The sequence below is a fragment of the Meles meles genome, chromosome 17, assembly GCF_922984935.1.
Source record: "Meles meles chromosome 17, mMelMel3.1 paternal haplotype, whole genome shotgun sequence".
NCBI classification, from domain to species: Eukaryota; Metazoa; Chordata; class Mammalia; order Carnivora; family Mustelidae; genus Meles; species Meles meles.
This window is the reverse complement of record NC_060082.1, coordinates 53,744,915-53,772,439: the sequence shown is the minus strand read 5'-3', so window position 1 is coordinate 53,772,439 and position 27,525 is coordinate 53,744,915. Positions and strand designations below refer to the sequence as shown.

Here is a 27,525-nt window from a genome sequence, read left to right as displayed (position 1 = left end):
GTTTAATTAAAATTGTCAGTAATCTTACTTTATTATAATGATATCATTCTTGAGGCGTATTTTTCTTAGACGCTGTACTGTGCTGTTACGCAAAAAGTATTTTTTGATAGGACGGGAGCTCTTGCCTTATTTTCCATTCCTCAACACCTCATGGCCTTATTGTTTCTTGATCTGCAGAGAGCTTGTGTGTCATTTTGGGTGTTTGCATTTATGTTTCTTTCGCGTGAGTCTTTCCTGTTGCAGGATTGCATTGCTTCAGGTAGCCATCTTGATAGGGACCTAAATGAGATTCCGTTCTTGAGGGAGAAGAAATAAATTAGTCACTCTCATCTATAAACCAAACTAGGATATGTGTCTTAGAGTCTAAAAGAAAATGTGGAGAAGAAGCACACAGGCTAACTGTATCTAAAAGGTAGGGAGTTACAGAAAGTATCAGTAAAATTTTACTATAATGCATTTTGAATTATTTGCATATAACATTTTAAGGAATACACTCGTTGAATTTAGAATGTGGAATCTACAGTACCTGTTGTCTCATCTAACTCTGTCATTTCAGAACTGAGAAAATAAACTACTCAATCATTTTCAACTAAGAGCATACTACCAGTTAGTGACATGGACCACTGGGTCCATGACTTCGAACTCACCACACTTTTCCCTTCCACCAATTTCTCTTTTTTCCTCTTACTCTTGTAAATATCAGCATGCTCTTCCAACATATTTTATTTTCTTGAAGTAAGTAATCAAGATATTTTATTCTCTGCCCTCTGGAACTGCAGTCTGCATACAGTCTGTGGACCCGCAGAGATATGACTCATGATTCTGTATTTATCATCTCAGGTTTCCTGCTACCACTGCTTTGCTGCCTTGTATGCTGAAGGCATGACTGAAAATCTAAGAATTTTAGGATTAGGGGAATCCTGAATCTGGAGGGAAAAAAAGTGAGCAGTTGCCAGATGATGTTATACATGGATTTTTTTCCAAGATTAAGTCTTTTAATTAAAGGGTGATAAACCAAAATGCATTAGGAAAAGAGAAGCAAAAGAACTTAGAATTTTTTTTAATTTTGTCTGGTAAATGAATGGAAATTCCATGAATTCCACCTGTTAAGTGAAAATTTATTGAATTCTTAATATTTATTGAATTCTTACTATTGTATACGTGGCCCTGTATTAGACTAGGGGATTTTTTTCCTCTCAAAGTTATATTTTATAATACATATTTTATATTCTTTTTGTCTCACTTTGTCATGTGTTATATATCTATCTCTTTAATGGTAGATTTATGGAACCCTTTTCAGAGGCTTTGTAGTAAGCTATTTTAAGGACGTACCATAGTCCTTTAAAACTATTCTTCGATGTCAGGGATTTTATCTTTTATTTCTTTCTTTTATTGTGGTAAATAACACATAACACCAGATCTACTCTGTTAGCAAATTTTTAAGTGCATAACAAAGTATTGTTAACCGTAAGCACAATATTGTACAGCAGATTTCCATCTTCCTTCACTAAAACTCTGTACACATCGAACAGCAACTCCACATTTCCCTCTCTCCCCAGCCCTGGCAGATATCGGTCTACCTTCTGCTTCTATGACTTTGACTACTTCACATACCTCATGTAAATGGAATCATTGTTTGTCCTGTTGTGACTGGCTTATTTCACCTAGCCTAATATCCTCAGAGCTTCATCCATGTTGTAGCGTGTAAAAGAATTTCCTTCTTTTTTAAGGCTGAGTAATATTCCATTGTATGTATATTCCACATTTTCTTTATCCATTGGTCCACTGATAGATATTTCAATTGTTTTTACCTCTTGACTATTGTGAATAATGCCAAAATGAACATGCAAATGTTTCTTTGAGGTCCTGTTTTCAGTTCTATTGGATGAATATTTGGAAGTGGGATGGTTGTACCAGAAGCTAGTTCCATTTTTAATTTTGAGGAACATCTTCACTATTTTCTATAGCAGTGGCTCCATTTAGATTCCTACCAATGGTGTCCAAGTGTTCCAGTGTCTCCAAGTCTTTGCGAACACTTGTTTTGTTCTGTTTTTCATTTGTTATAGTAATGGCCATCTTACAAGATGTGACGTGATATCTTACTGTGGTTTTGATTTACATTTCCCTGATGATGAGTGAAGCTGAGCCTCTTTTCATATACCTGTTGACCACTTTTATATTATTTTCCAATAAATGTCTAATCAAGTCCTTTGTTCATTTCTTTTTATTCATGTTATTTGAGGATTTTTGGCTAGATAGTTATTGGAATTCCTTTTATATTTTGGATATTATTAGCCTTTATTCAATATATGGTTTGCAAATGTTTTCTCCCATTCTATAGGTTGCCTTTTCACTCCATGAATTGTTTCCTTTGCTGAGAAGATTTTAATTTAATGAAGTCCTGCCTATTTTTTTTTAAGAATTTATTTATTTATTTGGCAGACAGAGATCACAAGTAGGCAGAGAGGGGGAAGCAGTCTCCCTGCTGAGCAGGGAGTCTTTTGTGGGGTTCGATCCCAGGACCCTGGGATCATGAACTGAGCTGAAGGCAGAGGCTTTAACCCACTGAGCCACCCAGGCACCCCACTGCCTGTCGATTTTTTCTTTGTTGCCTGCACTTTTGGCAACATTTCCAAGAAACATTGCCAAGACCAGTGTTATGAAGTTTGTCTCCTGTGTTTTCTTCCAGGAGTTTTATAGTTTTAGGTCTTACACTTAAGCCTTTAAGTTTTAGGTCTTACACTTAAGTCTTTAATTTTGAGTTGATGTTCATATATGATGTAAGATAAAGGTCCAGTTTTATTCTCTTGTATATGGATGTTCAGTTTCTCAACACTATTTGCTAAAGAAACTATCCTTTCCCCATTTATAATCTTGATAGTCTTGTTGAAGATCATTTGACCATATTTGACCATATATGTATGGATTTATTTCTGGGCTCTGTTCTGTAATGTTGGTCTATATGTGTCTTTATGCTAGTACCATATTATTTTGATTAATGTAGCTTTGTAATATGTTTTAAAAACAGGAAGTGTGAGGCCTTCAGCTTTGTTCTTTGTCAAGATTGTTTTGGTTACGTGGGGTTCTTTGTAGTTCCACATGATTTTTAGGATATTTTTCCTGAGAAAAAAATGCCATTCATATTTTGATGGGGATTTCATTGAAGCTGTAGATCGTTTGGGGACTATATGGACATTTTAACAATATAAGGTCTTCTAATCCATGAACATAGGATTTCTTTCTATTTAATTGTCTTCTTTAATTTATTTAAGCAAATGTAATAGTTTTTATTATACAAATCATTCACTCTGTTATATTTACTCTTAAGTATTTTATTCTTTTTGATGCTATTGTAAATGGAAATGTTTTCTTTATTTCCTTTTGGATCATTCACTCTAAGTATAGAAACACTGATTCTTCTGTTGGTTTTGTATTCTGTAATTTTGTTGAATTAATTTCTTAACATATAAAATCACATAATTTGAACAGAGATACTTTTACTTCTTCCCTTCCAATTTGAATTCCTTGTATTCCTTTTTCTCGCTGAATTACTCTAGCAAGGACTTCCAGTAGTATGTTGAATAGAAGTAATCAGAGTGAGTTTTATGCTTTGTTGCTGATCTTAGAAGAAAAACTTTCAGTTTTTCATTGTTGAATATAATGTTAGGAGTAGACTTTTCCTATGTGGCTTGTATTGTGTTGAGGTAATTTTCTACTTCTAGTTTCATGAGAATTTTTATCATAAAGGGTATTGAATTTTGTCAAATGCTTTTTCTCTAGGGATGTTCATGTGATTTTTATCCTTTGTTCTATCAATGCAGTGTACCGTATGATGAATTTTCATGTACTGAAACATCTTTGCATCACAGCTATAGATCCCACTTGGTCATGGTGGATGATCCTTTTAATGTGCTGTTGAATTCCATTCGCAAGTGTTTTGTTGAGGATGTTTGTATCTGTGTTCATCAGGGATATTGGCCTGTAGTTTTTACTTGTACTTTCCTTTGTCTGGCTTTGGTATCAGAGTAATGCTGCTTCTGTAGAATGAGTCTGGAAATGTTCCTCCTTTTTCAGTTTTTTTTTTTTTAAAGAGTCTATGAAGGATTTGTGTTAATTCTTTAAATGTGTGGTAGGATTCATCAGTGAATCCTCTGGCCCTGAACTTTTCTTTGTTGGGAGGTTTTGATTACTCATTCAATCTTTTTACTTGTTTAAGTATGTACATATTTTGTTTTCTCTTGACTTTCAGTGTTGGTAGATTGTTTCTAGGAATTTATCTATTTATTTTAAGTTGAGAATAATTTTTCATAGTATTCTCTTTTAATCCTTCATATGTCTATGGCATTGGTTGTGATGTTTACTCTTTTATTTCTGATTTTATTTAATTTGAGATTTCTTATTCTTTTCTTAGTCTAACAAGGTTTATCCATTTATTTTTTCAAAAAAAATTCTTTTTTTTCTGTTTTTTGTTTTTTACAGGGGAGTAGAATTTACTAAAAACATCTGTACAAAATACAAATAATAAACTGGGAGGTATTTATAATAAAGGTGAAAGGAAAATACTTCTTATCCTCGGTTTACTATGTCTTTTAATCAATAAAATTAAGCACAACAGAAGAAAAAACAAAAACAAAAACATGAACAGAACTTCCCTACAAAGGAAGTAATTTGAAATCTATCATACTATAGTTGACTTGTGTCTTCATCTTTACTCTTTGGTATATTTCGAATTTATAGACTTATTGTACCTTTGTGATCTGAAAAGTGTAATTATATTTTAAACATTTATTTGTCAGCTAGCCTCTGCCCCTCTTTAGCACTTCATGTTTCCATTTATCCATATTTCCATTTGTTTATTTTTTGCTATGATTTTTCATTCTCTCGTTCCCTTATTTCTGCTCTCATCTTTATTATTTCCTTCTTTCTGCTAACTTTGAGTTTAGTTTGTTCTTTTTCTGGTTCCTTGAAGTGTAAAGTTAGGTTCTTCATCTGAGATATTTCTTTTTTAATATAGTTTACCACTGTAGACTTCTCTCTTAGTACTGCTTTTGCTGCAACCCATATGTCTTATTCTGTTATGTTTTCATTTCCATTTGTCTCTGGACATTTTCTGATTGCCCTTTTGCATCTTCTTTGACCCATTCTTCTTTGACCCATTGGTTATCTTGGAATGTGTTGTTTAATTTCCACATAACTGTGAATTTTCCAGTTTTCCTTTTGCTCTTGATTTCTATTTTTGTTCCCTTTTGGTCAGAAAAGATACTGGGTATGGTTTCAGTCTTCTTGAATTTGTTAAATGACATTTTTGTAACCTAACTTGTGATCTGTTCTGGAGAAGGTTCCATGTGGGCTTGACAAAATTATATATATATATAATATATATATATTATTTATATATTTATATATATATAATTTTTATATTTATATAAATATAAAATTTATAAATTTTTTATATTTATGTATTTATAAATATATATATATTTATATATAGTGTGTATATATATATATATATATATATATATATATATACTTTTTGTTGAATGTTATGTTCCATGTATGTCTGTTAAGCCCACTTGGGTTACAGTGTTGTTCATGTCCTCTGTCTCCTTATTGATCTTTTGTCTGGGTATTCAATCCACTATTGAAATGGGAGCATTGAAAACTCCTGTTGCAACAGTGTTGCTGTTGTTTCCCTTTTCAGTTCTGTCAGTGGTTGTTTGATATAGTTGGGCACTAATGTTGGGTTCATATATATTTATAATTGTTATATCTTCCCAAGGAATTTTTACCATTATATAATGCCCTTCTTTGTTGTTTGTGGCAGTTTTTTAATTAAAATCTATATTATCTGATAAAAGTATGACCACATATGTTGTCTTTTGGTTACCATTTGCCTGGAAAGTCCATTTTCTACTTTTTCATTTTCAGTTTAGGTATCACCTTAATCTGAAGTTGGTTTCTTATTGACAGAATCTTATTGTTGAATCTTTTTTTAAAAATCCATGCAGCCACTCTGTATCTTTTGGCTATGTCTTTGAATCCATCTACATTTAAGATAGTTATTGATAGGAAAGAACTTCCTATTAATATTTTGTTAATTGTATCCTGTTTGTCTTGTAACTTTTTTGTCACTCTTTTCATCCTTTGCTGTTGTCTTAATTTTTGCTGATTTTTTTTGGTAATCATGTGTTTTTTGTTTTGTTTTTTTTTTTTTTTCTTTCTTTCCCTTTTCCTTTTGACCATCTTCTGTAGGTATTTTTTTTTTTTTTTAAGATTTTATTTATTTTTTTATTAGACAGAGATCACAAGTAGGCAGAGAGGCAGGCAGAGGGGGAGGGAAGCAGTTTCCCCGCTAAGCAGAGAGCCCGATGTGGGGCTCGATCCCAGGACCCTGGGATCATGACCTGAGCCTAAGGCAGAGGCTTAACGCTCTGAGCCACCCAGGCGCCTCTGTAGGTATTTTTTTTTGTGGGCTCCATGGTGTTTATATGAAACATTTTGTCATTACAACACTATTTGAAGCTGATAACAACTTAGTTTCAATTACATATCAAACGTCTTTTTCTCCCTCCTCAACCATTTTGTGTTATAGAGGTCACAGATCACACTTTTAATTTTGTATCCATGAACATATTTTTTAGTTATAGTTATTTTTATACTCTTATGTTTTAACTTCTCTATCAGAATTAAAAATGATTTATATGTCACTATTACAGTTCAACAGTACTCTCTATTTGTCAACCTATCTGCATTTACCAGTTAAGTTTATGCTTTCATGTGCTTTCTGGTTGCTCTTTAACATCCTTCTACTTCAACTTGAAGGACTCCTTTTAACATCTCTCATAAGGCAGGTCAAGGGGTGGTGAACTCCATTAGCTCTTGTTTATTTGGGAAAGTATTTATGTTTCATTTTTGAAGGAGAGTCTTACCAGGTAGAGTAAACTTGGGTGGTAGTTTTTTCTTTCAGCACTTTGAATTTATCATCCCATTCTTTTCTGCCCTGCACATCTTCTGCTGAGAAATATGCTAATAGTCTTATGGGGACATACTTGCATGAGCTGTGTCAGTTTTCTCTTGCTGCTTTTAAAGTTCCCTCTTTACCTTTGACTTTCAGCAGTTTGATCATATGTGTCTTGGTGTGAACTTCTGTAATTCATTCTATTTAGAGTCTTCTGGTCTTCTTGAATCTGGATGTCCATTTTCTTCCACAGATTTAGGAAGTTTTCAGCCATTATTTCTTCAAATTAGCTTTTCCCTCTTCTACATCTGAGACTTTTGGGTGTATATTGTGCTTGATGGTAGTCTATAAATCCCTTAAACTTTCTTTACTCTTTTTTATTCTCTCTCCCTCTTTTTGTTATTTTGTTTTGTTTTGTTTTTTGTTTGTTTGTTTGTTCCACTGGATAATTTCAAATGTCTTGCCTTGGAGTACCCTGGTTCCTCTGCTCAATCATATCTGCTGTTGAATTCTTCTAGAAATTTCTGAATTGGGTTATTGTATTCTCCAGCTCCTAAGTTTCTGTTTGGTTCTTTTCCACGTTTTCCATCTCTTTGTTTATATTCTCATTTTGTTCATGCATTGTTTTCTGAACCCACTGAACATCTTTATGATGGTTCTTTTGAATTCTTTGAGGTAATTCATATACCTTTGTTTCTGGACATTTATTTTTTTCCTTTGATTGAACCAGGCTTTTCTGTTTCTTCATATGCCTTATAGATTTGTGTTGTGATCTACCCATTTGACAAAATAGCCACCTCTCTCAGTCTTTGCAAACTGACTATGTACAGGGAAAAGCTTTTGTTAGTCAGTGCAGCCTGAGATTCTGCAGGCCTCGCAGATCTTTTCTGTAGATGCTTTTCTTGGACTTGTGCATGTAAATTCCCAATTACTTAGATTTGCCAGGTTTTGTGTGTTTTGTTTTGTTTTTTGTTTTTTGTTTTGTTTTTTTTTCCAGGAGCTTGTAATCTCTTGCTACCTCTGGTGCCTGTCTGCAATGCTGCAGTTTTTCCAGAGCTGTGGCAAGTCTCCCAGGTTTTTGTTATTTTCAGTGGTCCTAAGGTTTTTAGTGTAGGGTGCTTCCCATCAGTCTGTACTTTGAGTTGGGTGAGAAAAAAAAAACATTCCTTTGGGTAACCCCTCCAAAACTCAGAGTGTTTAACATATGTTCCACTCTTCCCTTTTCCCCTGAGGGAGAGGTTGCTAAGCTCTGTTGACCTCTACCTGCTACACCATGGGACCCCTGGAGCAGATGCAAGCTGCCCAGCTCAATTGTGTTCTCATTGTCCCCCAGACATCTAGAGTGTGACAGGCCCTATCAGTGCTCTGACATGGGCAAGGCAAAAAACAATCCCTTGGGCAGTGCCCCCTCAGCATTTGATGCATATTCCAACTCTTTGCCTCCCCAGGGAGAAGCTGGGGGCAGGGAGTTTTCTCCCTATTGCACCGTGCTGAACTGGGGAAGGATTATTGTGTATAAGGGTCATGAATTTTTCTACCAGCTTTGATGTGACTGGTTTTGTGTTCATTTGGAGTTCAGGACACTCTTAACTGATGTCTGGATTTCTCATTAAGGGAATTAGTTTGTGCATTGTTGAACCAGTATTTCAGTTAGAGGGGAAGGATCTGGGGCTTCCTCTTTCACCATTTCACTAATATCACTCCTTGAGGTTATGGGTTTTAGAGCCATGAACAACTCAAGTAAGGTTCTTATAATTATAGAAAGAAAAAAATAAGTAAACTAATAAGCACATAAGGAAATTTCATATTAGAATTAGAAAATTCTAAGTGTTCTGAAAAAGTAATATAGGTTCCATGATAGAGAATTGCTGCCTCGGCTAATTAAATTGGCAAATGAAGGAATTCATGTATTTTAGCACAACCTGAAAGATAGTCACCCTTTGCACAGATGTATGAATAGCTGGGGGAAGGCATTCCAGGTAGAGAGGAGAGCAAGTACATGATCTGACTTATGTTATCCTGAGAGGAATAGATGTAGGTGGACAAAGTTGGAACCCTGGCGGAATCTGGTAGTCTAGATGAGGACAGAAGCCGTGGATGTGATGACACAGGGTCAGAGGGATATTTTGAAGGTACAGCTAATGGGATTTGATACGAGTTGTGAGAGAAAGAAGTGAAGAATGATTCATAGGTTTGGGGCCTTAAGAACTGTAAAACTAAAGTTGCCGGTTAATGACAAGAGTAAAACTCAGTTGAATCAGGTTTCAGGGAGGAGCTCAGGAGTTCAACTTGGCGTGATTGGTCTGAATTGCCTTTCAGACATCCAGGTGGGGAAGTAGTCCTGAATGAATAATATACTTGGGAGTTATCACATATTGATATCTAGAGTCTTGAGTTCAAATGAAATCACTTAGGAGTGCGGAAGGATGGAGGACAGAGCCATAGGCTCAAAGGTGAGGGAGACGAAACATCATTCAGGGAGCCTGGAGGAAAGCTAGAGAGGGTGGTGTTCTGTAGGCCAAGTGAAGACATGCTGCAAGGTGGAAGCAATTAGTTGGGGTCAAGTGCTACCGCAACGTCTTACTCTCTTCACCATGACCTGTAGTCTGCAGTTAGTGCTCTGCCCTATCAGTTCACAATAGTGACCATTTGTGTACTTAGAAATCAGTGAGCACAAAATATGCCACGGACAATTCTTGAGCAGCAAGCATTACACTAGACACATAGGCCGTGTGTGACATACACATTGAAGACAAGGCCTGATGACCGTTGGGATACATTATACACATATGGATAAAATAAATAAGATGTTCACCCAGCTTCGAACTTATGAATGGATTCTTTTAGAAATTTATTTATAAATGTATTTCTGGCTTGGGACTTTCCGTGTGTTTTCACATAAAAATAATACTATAAATGACATCTACGTCCAACGCTAGGACACCAAAGCTATAATACAACTCAACTGTATCATCAAGACAAGAGACTGTTTTACCAGGTTAATTATTGGGTTTTTTTTATTTTGAACTAGTGATCTATTTAGTCTCTCTATGCCTCAGTTTTTATGGAAGGTAAATAATACATATGTGATTCCTGTTAAGGGACACCGTATTGATAATGTTCACAGTGTTAATTTCATGAGATGGTTGAGCACCTCAGGACTTGCACTGGTGGTTTCAAATCATTGCTTAAGGAGACAAAGCTACCTACTGGACATCCAGTAGATGTGTAGCAGGTGACTAAGAATAAACACAGTGAGTGACATTCAGGTGTATTCAGTCATCTCCCTGATGCCAACACTCTGGATTCTCCAGAAACTGCATGTTGCTTTGCCGTGATCATGCATTTCTCTCTCTCCCTGCCCAGTTTAAACCTATTGTGCTCATTCCACCAGAATAAACACGTGCTTGGTTGGAAAGAGTTTGGGGGCAGGAGAAATGAAGATCACTAAGGATGCTGGGCCAACTTGATACCTCTCCAGGCATTTGATCCATCCCCCACTAAATGGGGACAAATGCATCTTCATACTCTCAGCCTCTGAGCAGAGAAGACCCTCCAGCCTCATGCCTATCATGTGGATTTGGGAGCATCTTCCCTTTCATAGGTAACCGTGCTCTGAAATGCTCTTGAGAATGAAATCCTTGTGTGAATGAAGATGAACAATAGAGCATGTGTGAGTGACTAATGAAGAAAACATGAGGAAAGATGCCAGGCTCATTTTCAGGGCTGATGGTTGTGGTCTGACACTATTAAGTCAGTTTGAGAGCTGCCCGAGGGAAGGGTTTAATTGCATTTTTGTGCAGTAACTACTGGACAGGTGTCAAAGGGTAGCTCTATCATTCCAGTTGGCTTGGAAAAATAAAAGAAATTCTACCAGGTTCCTGTTTCTCAAGAAAATGGATGTTAACCAATTCAATATTTGCTATGACTGGTGAGTGTATGGGTGTGTAATTGAGAAGTACGGGGAAGACTTGGAGGAAAGCTAAGGATGGGTATGAATCACTACGTTTTGGGAAGTTATTCATATACTATTTTTGCCATCTTGATTTTGTGACATTGAGCCAAGAAATATAAACATATTAAGCGCTTTTGCCAGACTTCCTTTTCTCTGTGTAATGTTAGCGAGTCATTAGTACACTTACTCTGCGGTGTATTAAGGAATTTGCCTGGAACTTGAAAGCATAACAATTTCTTTTAGAATTACTAATGGCAATGAGTCAACTCAGTTGAAATAAGGAATACATAAATTTTGGGGGGGAAGGGAGTTGGGTGGGAACTTTAACAGAGGATCTGCCAACCAGAGTGTTACTGAAATGTTTTAGTATTGTAATATTTTGCCTTTACTGATGGCTGATTTGGGTTATAGGAAGTCTGATTTATTCAAACACAAATTTGATTAGATGGCTACTTTGTTGGGTGTGTGTGTGTGTGTGTGTGTGTGTACAGAGCCTGAGATTTTCAATCCTTGCTATGATCTTTTAGTTACAAATTCAGAAAGGGCAGGGGAAAAAATCATTTGTTTTTAAAATGCATAATAAAAAAAAGTTACCTTTCTGTGGAAACTTGAATAACTTCCCTATTTCCCCTGTGATTACTTTTATATAGGTATGAAGCACTTTTTAGTTTAGATTTGTATCTGTTATGGAAATACAGGCTTAAGTGTACTGGAAAATCAAATTAATAGGGATCAGAGGCATTTTACTGAAAAAGCCATAAGAATCCCTAAATTTGGGAATTCTGTGGATTCATGTAATTGACAGAAGAAAACTCCCTTTGCTCATTTTGGGCTGTTTTTCTCTCATCAGTTTAGAGCTTCAGGCCTTTAAAACAGAGCATGAATAAATGCTGGTTAGTGTTGTACGCCCCAGGCAAAATGGTATAAAAATATTGTCTTAGATGCCGTGTCTTCTTGATCTCAGGTTTCTGCCTACTCAAATCCTATTTTAAGGACAACCTCTTTTTAAAAGAGCTTCCTAGATAGAGTGACTATGACTTGAATTAAGTTCCTATCTGATTCTTCTAGAACTGTCTCTTCTTTGTTCTCTAACTAACATTTATCTTTCCCCCTCTACTTGCTCTTTTGTTTCTTGTTGACTTCTTGTTCTACCTCCTTTTCCCTCATATTTTCCTATTCTTTAAACTCTTTTCCACCACCAAGGCTGAGATAAGGTGGAAGGGGCCAAAATGATAGAGACTAATACTCTGATAGAATATTAATATGCCATAGAATTATATGGAATCCAGAAAAACATGGAAAAATGCATAGCTGGGGAAATGCAGGTTTCAATATGCTTGCTTCGATGCATTTTCCTGGATCTCCAGAGTGGCAAGGACCCAAGGGTCTTGAGCACATTTTATCCTTTCTGCATTACAGTGGCATTTCACACCAGGCTCAAAGAACAGAATTTTAGTGTTTCACATTCAGTCCTTGTCTGATGTATAAGTCATCTCTATAACAACTTTGCAAATGGTCATTTGACCTTGGACACAGTGATATAAACTTATTTATTAGTAGAGGGTTGGTTATTTAAAGTATTTTACATGTAGCTACTCAGTGATGTATAGATGACTACGAAGTGAGGTATTAATGGCTTCAAAATGCCTTGGAGCATATTTATGTTACAGGGAAATAGTTGAAAGCACTCTTAATGATTTTAAGCATGAACAGAACCAAAAATGGAATGTATTCATGTTGCAAAAAACGTTTTAGGACCTACAGAGTGATCTTTTTTATTTTTATTTTTCCAAATGTCCAGTAATCTGTAAATTCATGTTAGGATTAAAAATATTTTCCAAAGTGGTTATAATCAGGGAAGGCAATTCTAATACCAATCAGTTTGCCTCTTTCACTGGGCTCTGTGGGTGACATCCTTCTCTGACTCCCTGTTCGTTCCTACTCTGAATTTTAAGCTTTTGTTTCTACTAATAGGAAATAAATTTACACTTTCAAAAGAGAAAAAACTGTACATTTCATTAGTGTGTATAAAAATAGCTTTAGCATGCAATGGGATAATCTCTAAATAGAAAGAAAGACATGGGAAGGTAAGCAAGACATTTACTTTTAGAGGCACTTTCTAAAGCCTGGTGTGTAGAAACATCTTCCCTTAGGAAATACTATCTTTTTTAGATTATAAGAATTAAGTTTTTGGGGGTGCCTTCCTGACCCACTTGAACATTGGCTGTCGATTTTTTTGTTGAGCATTGGGGTCGTGAGTTCAAGCCCTATGTTGGGTGCAGAGCTTACTTTAAAAAAAAGAATTAAGTTTATTTGTGAAAAGGATGCTTCTTTATAAAAAGTTTCTAATTACTGTGTGGTTAAACGTAGGTAATGGATTTCTTGGAAACAGGTTCAAGGATTTTGAAAGGCTTTTAAAGAAAACATGAAATGTATTTTGAGTCAAATTGTTTTCAACAAGAACAATAGATTAAAAACATCACTGCATATTACCTTTCTCTCTTAAAAGATAGGCCCTGGAGAAACTGTGAAAACTTGCTTCTTTACCAGACTCTAAATATAGAATGATTTAATCACCTGTGTTCTGTATAAAATATGCAAATACACTACTCCATCTTTTTTCTCCACAGAAATCAAAAATATATTTTTTAAGGGGGGAAAGATTATGAGTGTTAGATTTTAAAAACATCTAACCTTTGTCCGTTCTTAAAACAGTTTATTTAATTGTTGAATATAATTTGGGGTTTTCTTTTTCTTTATAGAATTCCTATAGATTCCTCTATTTTGCATAGAGAAAACATGTGTCAACTCTGTATAACTATAGAATTCCTGAAAAACGAAGTTTATCAAAACTAAGTGTATCTCAAGTTCACATACCAACTTGGAGGCTAGAATGTATATTAGTATAGAAAATGAAGATAGAAATTTTCTTCTACAAAATATAAACATCTTAAGTATTAGATAATATGCTCTGACTTTTCAGATATGTGCAGAAGTTGGACATGACTTGAATTCCGATAGGAATTCAGTAGTCAGTCCATGTTTTCTCAGAATGGAATTCTCAGCCATATAGGGTTTTATTTAATGTGAGAAGTATATATTCTTCATGTGGAACTGTAAGTAAGACCATAACTGATACTAACAGTTTCCTGCTAATGGGAATTTAGCCTTAATCCTGAAAGTAATAGATGTCACACTGAAATGAGAGTTAGCATCTTCTTACATACTATTGACGAAAACATAAGGGCCATTCTTTTGTATGCTAATATGAAGTTGTCATTTTGTAGGACAAAAGGGCTTAGATATTGACCATTTTACATGGTTCAACCTAGTACTATGTTAGCAGAGAGCTGCCCTTGGAATAGTCCTCTGGAGCAATATGCTAATACAGTGTGGTTTTCAAGAAGTTGTTTCCTCCCTTGTTGGATTGTCTATGGTCCCAAGTGGTACTCTGACCAAAATATTATCTTGTACAAGAAAGCCAAGGTCATTACTTTAGTTTCCAGAATACCACGAAAGGACAAAACAGTGAAGAAGATCGGTTTGGTTTCTGGGCATTTGGACCAGTGGTACAAAGATTACCATGGGCCACCTTCGTATGGAAATTTAAAATACAGCTCTGTAATGCTGCTTCTCTGTCGAACCTAATTTGATACGTCGAAGAAACAGTCCCAATGATTAAGACTACTCCATGTGGGGCACCTGGATGGCTCAGTGGTTTAAGCCACTGCCTTCGGCTCAGGTCATGATCTCAGGGTCCTGGGATCGAGTCCCGCATCGGGCTCTCTGCTCGGCGGGGAGCCTGCTTCCCTCTCACTCTCTCTGTCTGCCTCTCTGTCTACTTATGATCTCTCTCTGTCAAATAAATAAATAAATAAATAAAGACTACTCCATGTGACTGACATTCGAGGAGAAGCTTCTTGAGCAAATGATGTCTGTAAATAACATTTCAGATAGTTGTGGCCAATAAAGTTAAAAAAAGAACACTCAGGAAATGGATAAACAAATGTGACTCCTCGTTGATTCAAATACGCCAGTCAAGGTGGCCTAGGCTCCGCCACGCAGTTCGTGCATTATGAGCCTGTAAGAGTAAAGGCCATTTTGAGATCATCTCTGGTTTTATGAGCAGGGCCTTTCAAAGCAGTTCAGATCATCTGACATTAGGTGATCAGAGTGTTGACATATATAACCAGAAGGTTAAGAATGAGATGAATAATGATAGTGTTTGGCAATTGTACTCCTATATTACTGCATATAATTGACGGGTGATGATTATTTTTCTGGTGTAATAGTACATCGTAATAATACCTACCAGTATATCTTCTCACAAAGTTCTTTGGCAATGAGAGCATCATTGATTGTTTTGCTTTTCTCATCATGCATTTTAAAATAATCTTGCTTACAAACTTCAAGTGTTCAGATGTGTTGTCGTGAATGTGTGAATTGATTCTTTTCCTAAAGACTAGGTTCCTTTCAGGATGAGAATGGTTCCCCCACAAGGAAATAATGGCAAAAAAAAAAAAAAAAAGATATATAATCATTCCTTACAGAAATTTGGCAAGATAATATTTATATTTTTCTTTAAGCAACTGTGTAATAATACAGATGTCAGTGTAATTGTAACTGGGCCTGGCCATTATATCAATTTATTGGAAATAGCATTCATTCCAAATGAGAAAAAAATGAGATCAATCTTAAATACCAAGTTAAAAGAAGTTGCCAGGGCACCTGGCTGGCTCAGACAGAAGAGCATGTGACTTTAATCTCACGATTGTGAGTTCCAGCCCCATGTTGGGTTTGGAGATTACTTAATAAATAATTTTTTTAAAAAAGTTGTCATTGGACCAGTTATGCATACATCACTGGTATAACTCAGGGAGTAATACCTGATAGTGTAGAATTTTTACATCACTTAAAACTTTCAAATTATTAATGTGACTTTGCTTTTAGGATTATAGGTATGAAAATATATTTTAGTCAGATCATGATTATGGTATGAACAGAGGAGGAATTTGTGGAAGGCATTCGGAACATTCTGTATTGTTTGGTTGAATGTGAACATCTGAGCCTGAGTAAATGGGAGAAAAAGCGAGATTAGAACTTAGGGTGTCACCTGTATTTTAAGTTCCAGGATATAACCTACTTTTAAAACAATATATTCTTCAGGTCTTCCCTGGGATTATTTAATTTTCATCACATTTTCCTTCAATGACACTAGCTGGTCAAGTACTTCATAACACATGAAAAAGTTGTTCCTAGGCTTTGGACTCACAGAAACATTTTCATGATCGCCAGTGATTGCCTTGTGCTCCAACACTAGTCTCATACAATTGCAAATAAGTGTGTCTTATTAGTGCTTGGTGTCAAAGCTGAATATAGTTCCAAAATGCCAAATGACACGGAGACAACTTCTTACAATTCAAGAATGCACAAAATCACAGTAGAACTCTGTGAACTTCTGTTCTAAAGGCATCACTGTCATGGAAACTCACATTTTTTTATCATTACTTTTATGAGTAATTACCTTTATCATCTCAGTGAGTACAGAGTTCTTAGAGCTCTATGTGTCAAATTTCAACTCATACCCTGACTAGGACCATGTATTCAGCTTCCTTTTCTTGATGCACATTCTGTGATTTTCTATATACTAAAGATCAAAATTAAACGTGAATCCAGCCAAGATTATCTTATACTCTTTCTACTGTAGATTTTAAGTTGGGAAGCCCTTCTTTAATCAACACTTCAAGGAATTATTTGTTAGGATTCGATGCATAGGACCCAAATTTCCTTTACTCTAAACAATTTGACTTATTTGTAAGTTGTCAACATGACTTGATGGTTTACAGAAGTGACCTTTCATGGAAAAATGAATTTTTATTATTGATGAAATGATTGTTACTTTAGTCACCTAATACGGCACATACAGGAACAGTTCTAATGAAGGTATTTGTTAAGTGCTTTGACAGCCTGAACTGATGTTGAAATTCAAGACTCTTATATCTATCAGTACACTTGCCAAGGGCAACCAGTTTCCTGCGGATGCTGACCGAGAGATCTTGTACAAAAATATAAAATAAATTCACAAAAATATTCCAAATAAAGAGCCTCATGGTAGACTCATTCTCATCGTGACATGACATGTTCCCAGTTCCTTCTCAAGCCTCTGTTGCAATCATCACAGCTCTGTGATAACTATTTACAACCCACACATGACCAGACTTTACTTTTTCTAAGTCTACCTTTGCTTCTTTTGCACTTAAATAATTTATGGTTTTTATCCAAGTGTCTGGGTAATGTTGTACCTCATTATTGACAACAAAAGAACTGGCTAAAATAATGGTGCTGAACATATAGGCTGTTTAAAGTCAATTGCTGGAGAAATTAGCTTGCTTCTAATTAATAAAATAATTGTATTTAATGGGGTGGATTCTAAAGACATGCCTTGTCTTTTCTCATTTATAACTATGTCACCTGGGATGCCTGGGTCACTCAGTTGGTTAAGCATCTGCTTTCAGCTCAGGTTATGATCCCAGGGTCCTGGGATCAAGTCCCACATCATGCTACTTGCTCAGTGTGGAGTCTGCTTCTCCCTCTGCCTGCTACTCTCCCTGCTTGTGCTCTCTCTCTCTCTGAAAAATAAATAAATAAAATCTTTAAAAAAAAAGTCACCTTTTTTTTTTTACTTCTTTGTTGTTTACCCATTGCTTAGCATCATAAACAATTGATAAATATTTTTGAATAAATGAATATATTGGAGAAAAGTCTAAAAAGTATAAAAATATACTTTTTTGGTAATGTAATTACAATGTATCTAAATGTATCTAAATCTACCCTCCTTCTCTTTGGTATTTCTACTCGCAGCATTAGCTTTCCTGTGAGTTGCAAAGCTAGCGAATTACCAGTCTGTGCTTACAATGTTTATGTGCACCTCCCTTGTGTTTATTGTTATCTGAAAATATTTCCAAAGACATTTTTAGATATTCAAGTTTCACTTGTCAGTCCTTTTTACTTGCTTGCTCTTGTATTTATTTAATTAAATACCATTTTCTTGCCAATAGTCAGTATATTTAATGATAAAACACTAAAGCATTGAGGACTTTATGCTACACAAAACCAAAGAAGTCTGCTTTCTTTTTTTTTTTTTTTTATTTAACATTGCTCTGGAAATACTGACCAACATAATAAGGGATGAAAGGTAATAATAGAATATAACTTTTGGAAGATGAAGAGGTAAAATACCATCATTTGTAGAGTTATAAGCTTGCTTACTTTGGTTCTCCAGGTACAAAACAAAATCAAACCAAAAAGTTTCAGTATACAGCAGCGGTTCTCAAGATGCTATCCCAAGACATTCTCAGAGGTCTGATGAGGTCAGAGATATTTTCTTGAAAATACTAAGGTGATTTTGCCTTTCCACTCCCCTTGTCTCATTTTCAGAAGCTATGTGATGTGTTTTCTAGTAAGCTGAATGCATAAGCATATAATCGAATCTGTTTTCTACTAATCCAGAAATTTAAGAATTTTTTTTTTAAGGTTTTATTTATTTACTTGACAGAGAGAGTGAGAGCCAGAGAGCATGGGGCGGGTGGTGGGGGAGACAAAGGGCGAGGGAGAAGTGGACTCCCCACTGAACAGGGAGCCGGATATGGGAGTGGGGCTCCATCCCAGAACGCCAAGATCATGATGTGAGCCAAAAACAGTCATGTAACGGGGCACCTGGGTGGCTCAGTGGGTTAAAGCCTCTGCCTTCGGCTCGGGTCATGATCCCAGGGTCCTGGGATCGAGCCCCGCATCGGGCTCTCTGCTCCGTGGGGAGCCTGCTTCCTCCTCTCTCTCTGCCTGCCTCTCTGCCTACTTGTGATTTCTCTCTGTCAAATAAATAAATAAAATAAAAAAAAAAACAGTCATGTAACTGACTGAGCCACCCAGTCATCCCCCTTTTTTCTTTTTAAGATTTTATTTATTTATTTGACAGATCACAAATAGGCAGAGTGGCAGGCAGAGGGAGAAGGAAAAGAAGGCTCCCTACTGGAGCTCAATCCCAGGACCCCGGGATCATGACCTGAGCTGAAGGCAGCTTAACCAACTGAGCCATCTAGGCGCCCCTGGAAATTGAAGAGATTTATAAAACTACAAAACAATTCCTCTCTTCTCACTAAATATTTTTTGATTTTGGAGAACAATTGTCTTCATAAAAGTTGGTTATTTGTATTAACATAGAATGGCCTTCTTGTTATTTTTACACAAATTAAAAAATTTTGAAAATTAGAAATCTTAGTAAATATGGTACATGTCAATAGTTATAACTCACATATACAAAAGACCCCTGATGTTGTCAGTAATTTTTGACACTGCAAAGTGGTTTTGAGATAAAAAAAAATTGGAGCGTTGCTACTGCAGAGAATGGGCAATGTGTACTTGTGTATACAGCAGCAATAACCAGTTATAATTCAAAAGGGGAGAAAGCAGAATGCCTAAGAATAACCTTACAGAGCTAAGAGGAAGCATATAAAAGTACTCTATTTCAGGATAGTAAAGGGGACTCGATAAATGGAGATGCATACCATGTTTTGTGATAGGAAGTTTCACTATTACAATAATGTTCCGTTTCCTTAATTAACTTATGAGTTTCATATATATCCAAATAATGCAAATATGTTAAACATGTGGGAATGAAAGTTTCTGTAAAATTTAATTAACTGATTCTAAAGTCTACGCAAGAATAATAGATTAGTAGGGCACCTGGGTGGCTCAGTTGGTTAAGCAACTGCCTTTGGCTCAGTTTATGATCCTGGACTCACAGGATCGAGTCCCACATTGGGCTCCCAGCTCCATGGGGAGTCTGCTTCTCCCTCTGACCTTCTCCCCTCTCATGCTCGCTCTCTCAAATAAATAAAGAAAATCTTTTAAAAAAAATAATAGAGGGGCGCCTGGGTGGCTCAGTGGGTTAAAGCCTCTGCCTTCAGCTCATGTCATGATCCCAGGGTCCTGGGATCAAGCCCCGCATCGGGCTCTCTGCTCAGCAGGGAGCCTGCTTCCTCCTCTCTCTCTCTCTCTGCCTACTTGCGATCTCTCTCTCTGTCAAATAAAAATAAATTAAAAAAATAATAATAGATTAGTAGCTACACAAAACATTTTTAAAAGAATAGTCAGAGAGGCCTGCCTTATCTTTATTGAAGTTACAATAGAGAGGTGAAAAAAAATCAGATATCTCCATAGCTTTATTGTGTGCTGTGCATATATGTGCGTATATCTATATTTATATGCATTTAATGTATAATCAAGCTTTTTTAACTTCACTCACAATAGAGGATTTATAAATGTAAACAATTCTTACCATTTCACTAAAGATAAAATATTAATATTAGGGGTAATAGCATTGCTAAGCATTTGTAAATCATTGCAGGGGCAACTGTAAATTGTAACCATCTTCCTGGATAGTTACTTGATATTATAAATTAGGTGTATTAAAATATTCATAATATTTAATGTGACAAATTTATTTCGAGCAATCTCAATGAAATATTCAGAAATGAAAAAATATTTATACTTAAATATGTTCGCAGCAGCACTTTTCATAATAAGAAATTTTAGAACCACATATACATCTACATATCTGGCAGGGATTAAGTTAATATGGTAATGACAAAAAAGAACTATATGTAGAAAAATATTAAATAAAAATAGAGAATATGCCTTTCTGTATTTTCCTAATTTTTTACAGTAAATATATTACTGTTAAAGTTTTTTCAAAAAGCATTCCATTCAATTAACTTCACACAGAACTATTGAAGTTTTAATTTATAGGGTTAACAAATCAGACAAATGAAATTTTATATTGCGTTTCCATTCTGAATTACCTGCTCTTTTCCATCTGACAGTAACTTCCTGGGGGTAGTGTCCCCATCTTCACAGTGTTGTTTTTGTCCATTTGGCAGTAGTCTAACCTTAAACAAGTCACTTTATCTCTCTTGGTCTTCAATTTCCTTGCCTATCAGATGATGCTCCTTCCAATTTTAAAATCTGGAAATTAAATGATAAAGATTTCTGAAACTATATGCAGAAACATCTTTTCCTACAATCTGTATGTCTCTCTTTTACTACCCAATTTTCTCCTAACATATTCTCTTCTATGTTTTGTGCTTCTGGATATTCCCATCCTCTGCTCAACATCTGATGACTGAAGGGATTATAATGTCATCTTTCTGTCTTTCTGAACTATTCAAGACAACATCCAGATCCTAGTGTCCCTATATGAATGTTGCTGAGTTATTGTCATCTATGGATCTTTGGTGGTATTTTGGTGATGCTATGACAATTCTATTGTCATAGAACTTATAAAAAGTCTGCAGAGATTTTAAAAATCTAGATACACATGGACTAACTGAAGTATGATAGTGAATTGTTTCTGCCTTAGCTTCTTATCTTAGCCTGTTTTGCTGGAACTTATTGATAAATACACTGTACACTTAAACACAACCCAGGCTTGGCTGCCTATGTTTAACATTCAGAATGATGAGCACTTTGGAAACACTTGCTCTGTGATGAAGCTATTATATATTATTTAACTTGTAAGTTTGCAATCTGATATTTTAACTCTGGGGTGCTTACTAAAAATCGTGGTTGTATGTAGTAGTGAATTCAAATAAGTCACTGAGGTTAATGGCTAAGCTGCAAACGCATATTGATACAATGTGATATGCTCCACCCAGAGCCAGTCACTTGATCTCCATACCATTTTCTTATTTATCTTATTACGTTCTTTAGTATAAAGCCTTAATCTATATTGTATACTTCAAATGGAAAACCAAGCCTTAGACTTGATTCTCTTTGTCTAATTAGTCAACTGGGGTGAAATATACACTGTTTGATGCCTCCATGTGATTCATGTGTACTGATGAATTTCTTTTTAAACTTGCAGCAAATAGTGGCAGCAATAAATGCAGGGATTATACCTTTAGGAAACACCTCCAATCAAATCAGTCACTGGGATTTGGGAAGTTCCTTCTTCTTTGCTGGCACTGTTATAACAACTATAGGTAGGAGACAACTTATTTTGTTTTTTAATTTTGGTGCAGCTTGTGAGCTAAACTTCATGTTTGAATTTTTCTTTTACAGTTGGTCACATTGGTCCATGGAAGGTAGAAAGCTAGAGTTTAGCACATTGATTTTGAAAAGAGGGTTTAAATGTTGAACAAAGGAATGATGGAAATGAATTATTGTACCAGAATACTAAGTTAAGTTTGAAATACATAAGAACCCAGAGTAAAGCATTTGAGTCATTTGACTAATGGATAGTAATGTCAAGAAATGGCTTGAAATGATGGTTTGGGGGGTGGGGCAAGTAGTTTCAAATTTTCCTGCATCTTTGATTTTTTTTAGTGTAGAAAGAAAAGATTTAAGTACGGTTTTGACATTCTTTTCGTGAAGTTCTTATTTGAGATCACCTTTTTCAATTTGCAAATTTTAACTCACATTTCAAAGAATTGTTCCTGTTCTTATATGCTTGTCTATTATAATTACTTCGGGGGTTTTAAAAAAAATACATTGTTTTTGCGATAGCGCCAATGTATAAAAAAATCAACACTGGAATATGAGGATTACAAGAATAATTTAAATTTAAGCCCTTGCTGTTTGCCTTCTACTCATGTTTGTTGTCATGTAAAAAGGACCACATATTGGAGCACAGTCTCTTTTTGGGTTGACGATACATACACTCAGCGCCTTCTTGGAAGCAGAACGGGTATATATACATGACTTTGCTTCTGGTAGTTAGTCATTCAGTGCCTAAGAAATATCCACAGGCTATAAATACAGACCCCATAGTGAAAATCACGTTTGCCATGCTGTGGGGATTGGGAAGAGTTACAGCTGTCTTTTTTCATGGAAGGAGGTGGGTTTAAAGCCTAATTTTCAAGATAGGGAAGGAAATGACTCATCTCAGTTATGAAGGAATTTTAAGTGGTAGAAGAATTCTTCCCTTCTACATATGCTTTTGATGAGATTTCCTCTCATGGGCCTGGTGTCTGGTTTTGGGGTGTGAATTATGATTCTTAACATTTTCATTTTAGTATGTGATGCCATTGATAAATTATGAAGTAGATAAGGTTTTCAAATCAGTGCTTTATATCAACTCCTAAATAAGAGGACACTGACAGTATTTGGATGAACTCTTGCTTAAAATTTTCGTTTTAAGGGAGACAAACCATAAGAGATTCTTAATCTCACAGAACAAACTGAGGATTGCCTGGGTGGGGGGGAAGGGGGGAGGGGGGTTGGGGGGGTGGGGTTATGGACAGTGTGGAGGGTATGTGCTGTGGTGAGTGCTGTGAAGTGTGTAAACCTGGCAATTCACAGACCTGTACCCATGGGGCTAATAATACATTATATGTTGATAAAAAATTTTTTTTCCTTTGAGAAACATTTGTAGAGTCCTGGAATTACCCAAATCCACTGTAATGCCTCTTTGTGCTTGGTCACGTGCCAATGAAATCAATACCTGAACATGTTGATTTTTGCCTCTGTGAAGAGGTCAAGGAACTATATTTACTCTTACATTTCCACCAGCGAGGTCAAAAGTGGTGTGGCTGTGAAAACCTGGAAGAATGGCAGCCTTGATTTCTAACCATAATAACAGGTTCACTTTGGAGCTTAGACGTCTTGGCCCATTTCTACTATGGAAATAACTGTTTATTGTATAAACTACTTAGAGTCTAGAAGGGGGGGGGAACCTCACAGACTGAGTGAGAATAGTTGGCTCCTGCCCCCATGAAAACTCAGAAGTCCAGGTTCTAACTCATCATGACCACCACTGAGTTATTCTGCAAGAGACTCAGTCATTACACTGACTTACAGTTGCATCATGTTTGTAGACAGTCTCATTTTTTGAATCCCAAATTCAGTAAGTTTCGCAGACATATACTTCCACACATGGAAAAAATAAACCATTATTACCGGCCTTACCCCAAATTATAGCCATTAAGCATAGGAGCTGATTATTCCAGTTGTGTAGGTAGCTTCCGACAGCCCAAATCGCCTCCTGTTCTATCTCAGACTTTAGTTTTAGGTGGATTAAGTCATTCCAGGTCACCCACATTTCCTCCATGTTCTTTTACTCCGAGGTCAAGCTCATCTCCTCCGACCTTAGACTAGATTATGGTCTAGGGCAAGGCAAAAATTTTGCCTTCTTGCATACGTGTCCATTTGACATCCAAATCACCATTCAGTAGAATTCAAAGTATAATTATTCATCTTCATCATGATCATAATCGTGTGAGCTTTGAAGTGGTTTTTAGCAATCTCAGAAATTGTAACCTCTAGCACTAGCTGCCTTGTATTAGTCATTGAAAGAAAGAATTTGAGACAGTTTTGGAGGAAAAATTGCAGTGGCTTTTATGGGGAGCCTGATATAGGCGAGGCTTCCCAGAGCTGCGTTAGCTGCTGCTGTCCAAGATTCGTCTATGCAGCATTATCAATTTGTCTAAGAAGCCCCAGAGACTTGCTGTTCATGGGAAATATTCCCAAAGGAAGTTCAACTATACGAAACAGATTATTAAAACTTAAGGCCTAATTTTAGAGACTTTCTTCATATATCTGCACACTCTTTCCAAAATCATGCACTTCCAAACTGTGCACAAATTGCATTCCACAGTTGTACAGACTATAATCCAACCTTGACTGTTCTCATTCTGTTGGCTCTGACTTTAAAGTACATCCATAATGTAACCACCGTACTCCATTCAAACTGCCACCATTTTGGTCCAAGGCAGCATTGTCTCAGTGTCAAAATCCTTGCAGAAAGAAGGCTTCTGCTGAGAGCGTCTCTGTGCTCTCCACCTTGGAGCAAACACTGTACTCCTGCCCACCTCACCTAGTAAGATGCACGTTCTATGAGGTTAGGGATTTTATGTGTTTGAGTCTTTCCTGTATCCCCATGCTTGACCCATAGTGGGTGCTTAACAATCAGAATTAGTAACAAATAAACATTCAATGGTATGAACTGTGGCCTGTTGTAGATTATGTAACACTAAATTGATACCTATTATACTACATTCTTAGCTCTTTCAACAGATTTTAGTGCCAGCTTTTTTTGCTAGTCTGATCATTTATTTATTCAACAAATAATACAGCATCATCACTCTGCTACTATCAAGATAAAAGGTAAATAAATTACGTGACCCTAAGCTGTACACATACGAATAGTCATTTATAATATAGAGTACCACATGCTCGGAGTTAAGATTATTTAATGGGAATCTATAGGAACTACACTTTAGGTAGATACCAGGTTAGGAGGATGGATAAGGAAGGGACAGTCCTTTTCTTAGCAAATGTTGTCCTAGTTGAGACCTGGAAGAGAGTTAGGAGTTTCTCAGGTGAATGAAGGTGGAAAGGGAACATTCTAGGCATTGGGAGTTTGTGTGGGGCAGATTAGGGCCAAGAACATTATGTTCTGTTTGGGGATTGCAAGTTATCTAAAACTGTTGCTTGTAGTCGAAGGGATTCCTCATCAGGACCATGTAAATCAGTAAGTCAGCGTGAGTGGCTCCTGTTGGATCAGTGCTACTTCTGCCACTGCCTGGATAGGAGGGACGCAGCCCCTGCTTGCAACCCAATTTGGGAGAGAAAATGTACACTTACGAAATAACTGGAGAATAACAGAGCTAAGTCTTGTGTCATCAAATGTTGTATGGAACAGTGGTTCAAATAGTGGTTTAGGAATTGAGAAGAAGGAAAGTACATGTGGGCTGGAGCTAGGAGCGGAGGTGTAATGAGGGAAGTTGGATTTCAGCTATAGCTTTGAAGGACATGTTTTGGTTTAGATCAATGGAGGGGAAAAGGGCCTCCAAGTCATGACAGAGCTGACCGTCTGAGCAAGAACACAGAGTGGCATGAGCTTGGTTTATTTTGGGGATAGAAAAGTAAGTATTTAAATAGACTACAGGAACTGTTTAAAGAGTAGTGGGAAATACTATTGAATGATTCAGTTAGGAAGGATACGGTTGAATATAATGTGATTCCTGAGACCTACTATAATAAGATAGAACATGGGTTGGTTTGGGGTTTTGTTGTTCTTGCTGTTGTTGGAAAGTGAAGTGACAGGTGAAAAGTGATATTAGAAGATGCATCTGTCAAGAAGAGGATGCGTGGAGACTGATGGTGGAGAGAGCAATTAGGAACCCATCCCAGTGACCCACGGAAGGGGCATGGGAAGGTTGACCAGGATGGTTGGAGTTGGTGTTGCAAGAAGAGAGGAAGACATGATGTTGAAGTAATTAGATGCAAGAATCAACAGGCCTTGGTGACTAATACAAGTTGAGCATTGAAAGGAATATTTAAGCAGCAGGCTTGCAACTGTTCCACAGGGCTAGTCTATCCTGTGAAGAGAAGAAAGTTAAAAAATGGCCAAGATTTCCTACATTGTGTTCTATGTGGTAGCTTCATTTTCATAACCCTCCCCCCAACATTTCCTTGTTATTCTTTAGTTCAGACAGACTAGGAATGCAAGGTAGATGGGCTCCCTCCTGAAGCTCTCATTAGGGCTGACGAGACCAATGGTCAATCAGTACATTAAAAAAACAAGACCATTGCAGAGGACAATAAATGCGACCCAGGAAGTTCATGTTTGGTGTTAGACAGTAGATCAAGGAGCCAAAGCAGGGAGCGGGACGTGTTCTAAAGAAGACGGATTTAAGAGCTCTCCGAGCAGGTGACATCGAAACTGAAATCGGAAGCGTGAGAAGAGATCAGCTAGGTAGAGGAGAGTGCGAAGATGTGTTCAAGCAGAGGGCCAGCAATAGCGAAGATCCTGAGTGGGACAGAGGTGAACATATTCAAGGACTACAGGGGAGTCCCTGTGGCAGGACCTGGAGGAAGAAGCAAGGTTAGCAAAATCAAGAGGAGCTGGGGCATGTGGGACTCGGCAAGTTATAGCAACAGTCTGAATTCAGAGGGAAGCACCGAAAGATTTAAGCACAAGAGAGGGAAGATGTGACCCAGCTGCCATCCGGAGGGCATGAGGGAAGCAAGAAGACCAGTGAGACTGTGATCCCATTGAGGTGCCTGGATGGCTCAGTCCATGGAGCATCTGACTCTTGATTTCAGCTCAGATCGTAATCTCAGGGTCTTGAGATCAAGGCCCGCCTAGGGCTTCACACGCAATGGGGAGTCTGCTTAAGCTTCTCTCTTTCCCTCTCCCTTTGCCCCCAACCCAGTCTTTTAAAAATAATGAAGAAGGTAATCCCATTAATCCCTATGAGCGAAGAGCTTGCCTTGAACTAAGGAGGTGGCCGGGAGGAGGGTAAATCATGTATCTGCCCACATTTTACCCTCCTCACTGCGACCTTAACAGATACAGGATTAATAAAAGAAAGCTTACATGGAAATATACTAATCCCTGAGCATCGTGCCAAAGGGGGGTTATTTTTTTTTTTAGATTTTATTTATTTATTTGACAGGGAGAGATATCACAAGTAGGCAGAGAGAGAGGAGGAAGCAGGCTCCCCGCTGAGCAGAGAGCCCTATGCGGGGCTCGATCCCAGGACCCTGGGATCATGACCTGAGCCAAAGGCAGAGGCTTTAACCCACTGAGCCACCCAGGCGCCCCCAAAGG

General features: G+C 36.9%; 1 protein-coding gene across 3 annotated transcripts in view; it reads left to right on the top strand.

Moving 5' to 3' along the window:
* Window positions 1-27,525, top strand: part of KCNK2 (potassium two pore domain channel subfamily K member 2) — a 221,474-nt gene that overhangs the window by 86,690 nt on the left and 107,259 nt on the right. For all 3 annotated transcript variants that reach the window (XM_045981939.1, XM_045981940.1, XM_045981937.1), the window contains exon 3: window positions 21,835-21,952. In XM_045981939.1, the coding sequence (XP_045837895.1) occupies window positions 21,835-21,952 (118 nt within the window). The remainder of the gene's footprint in view (window positions 1-21,834; window positions 21,953-27,525) is intronic.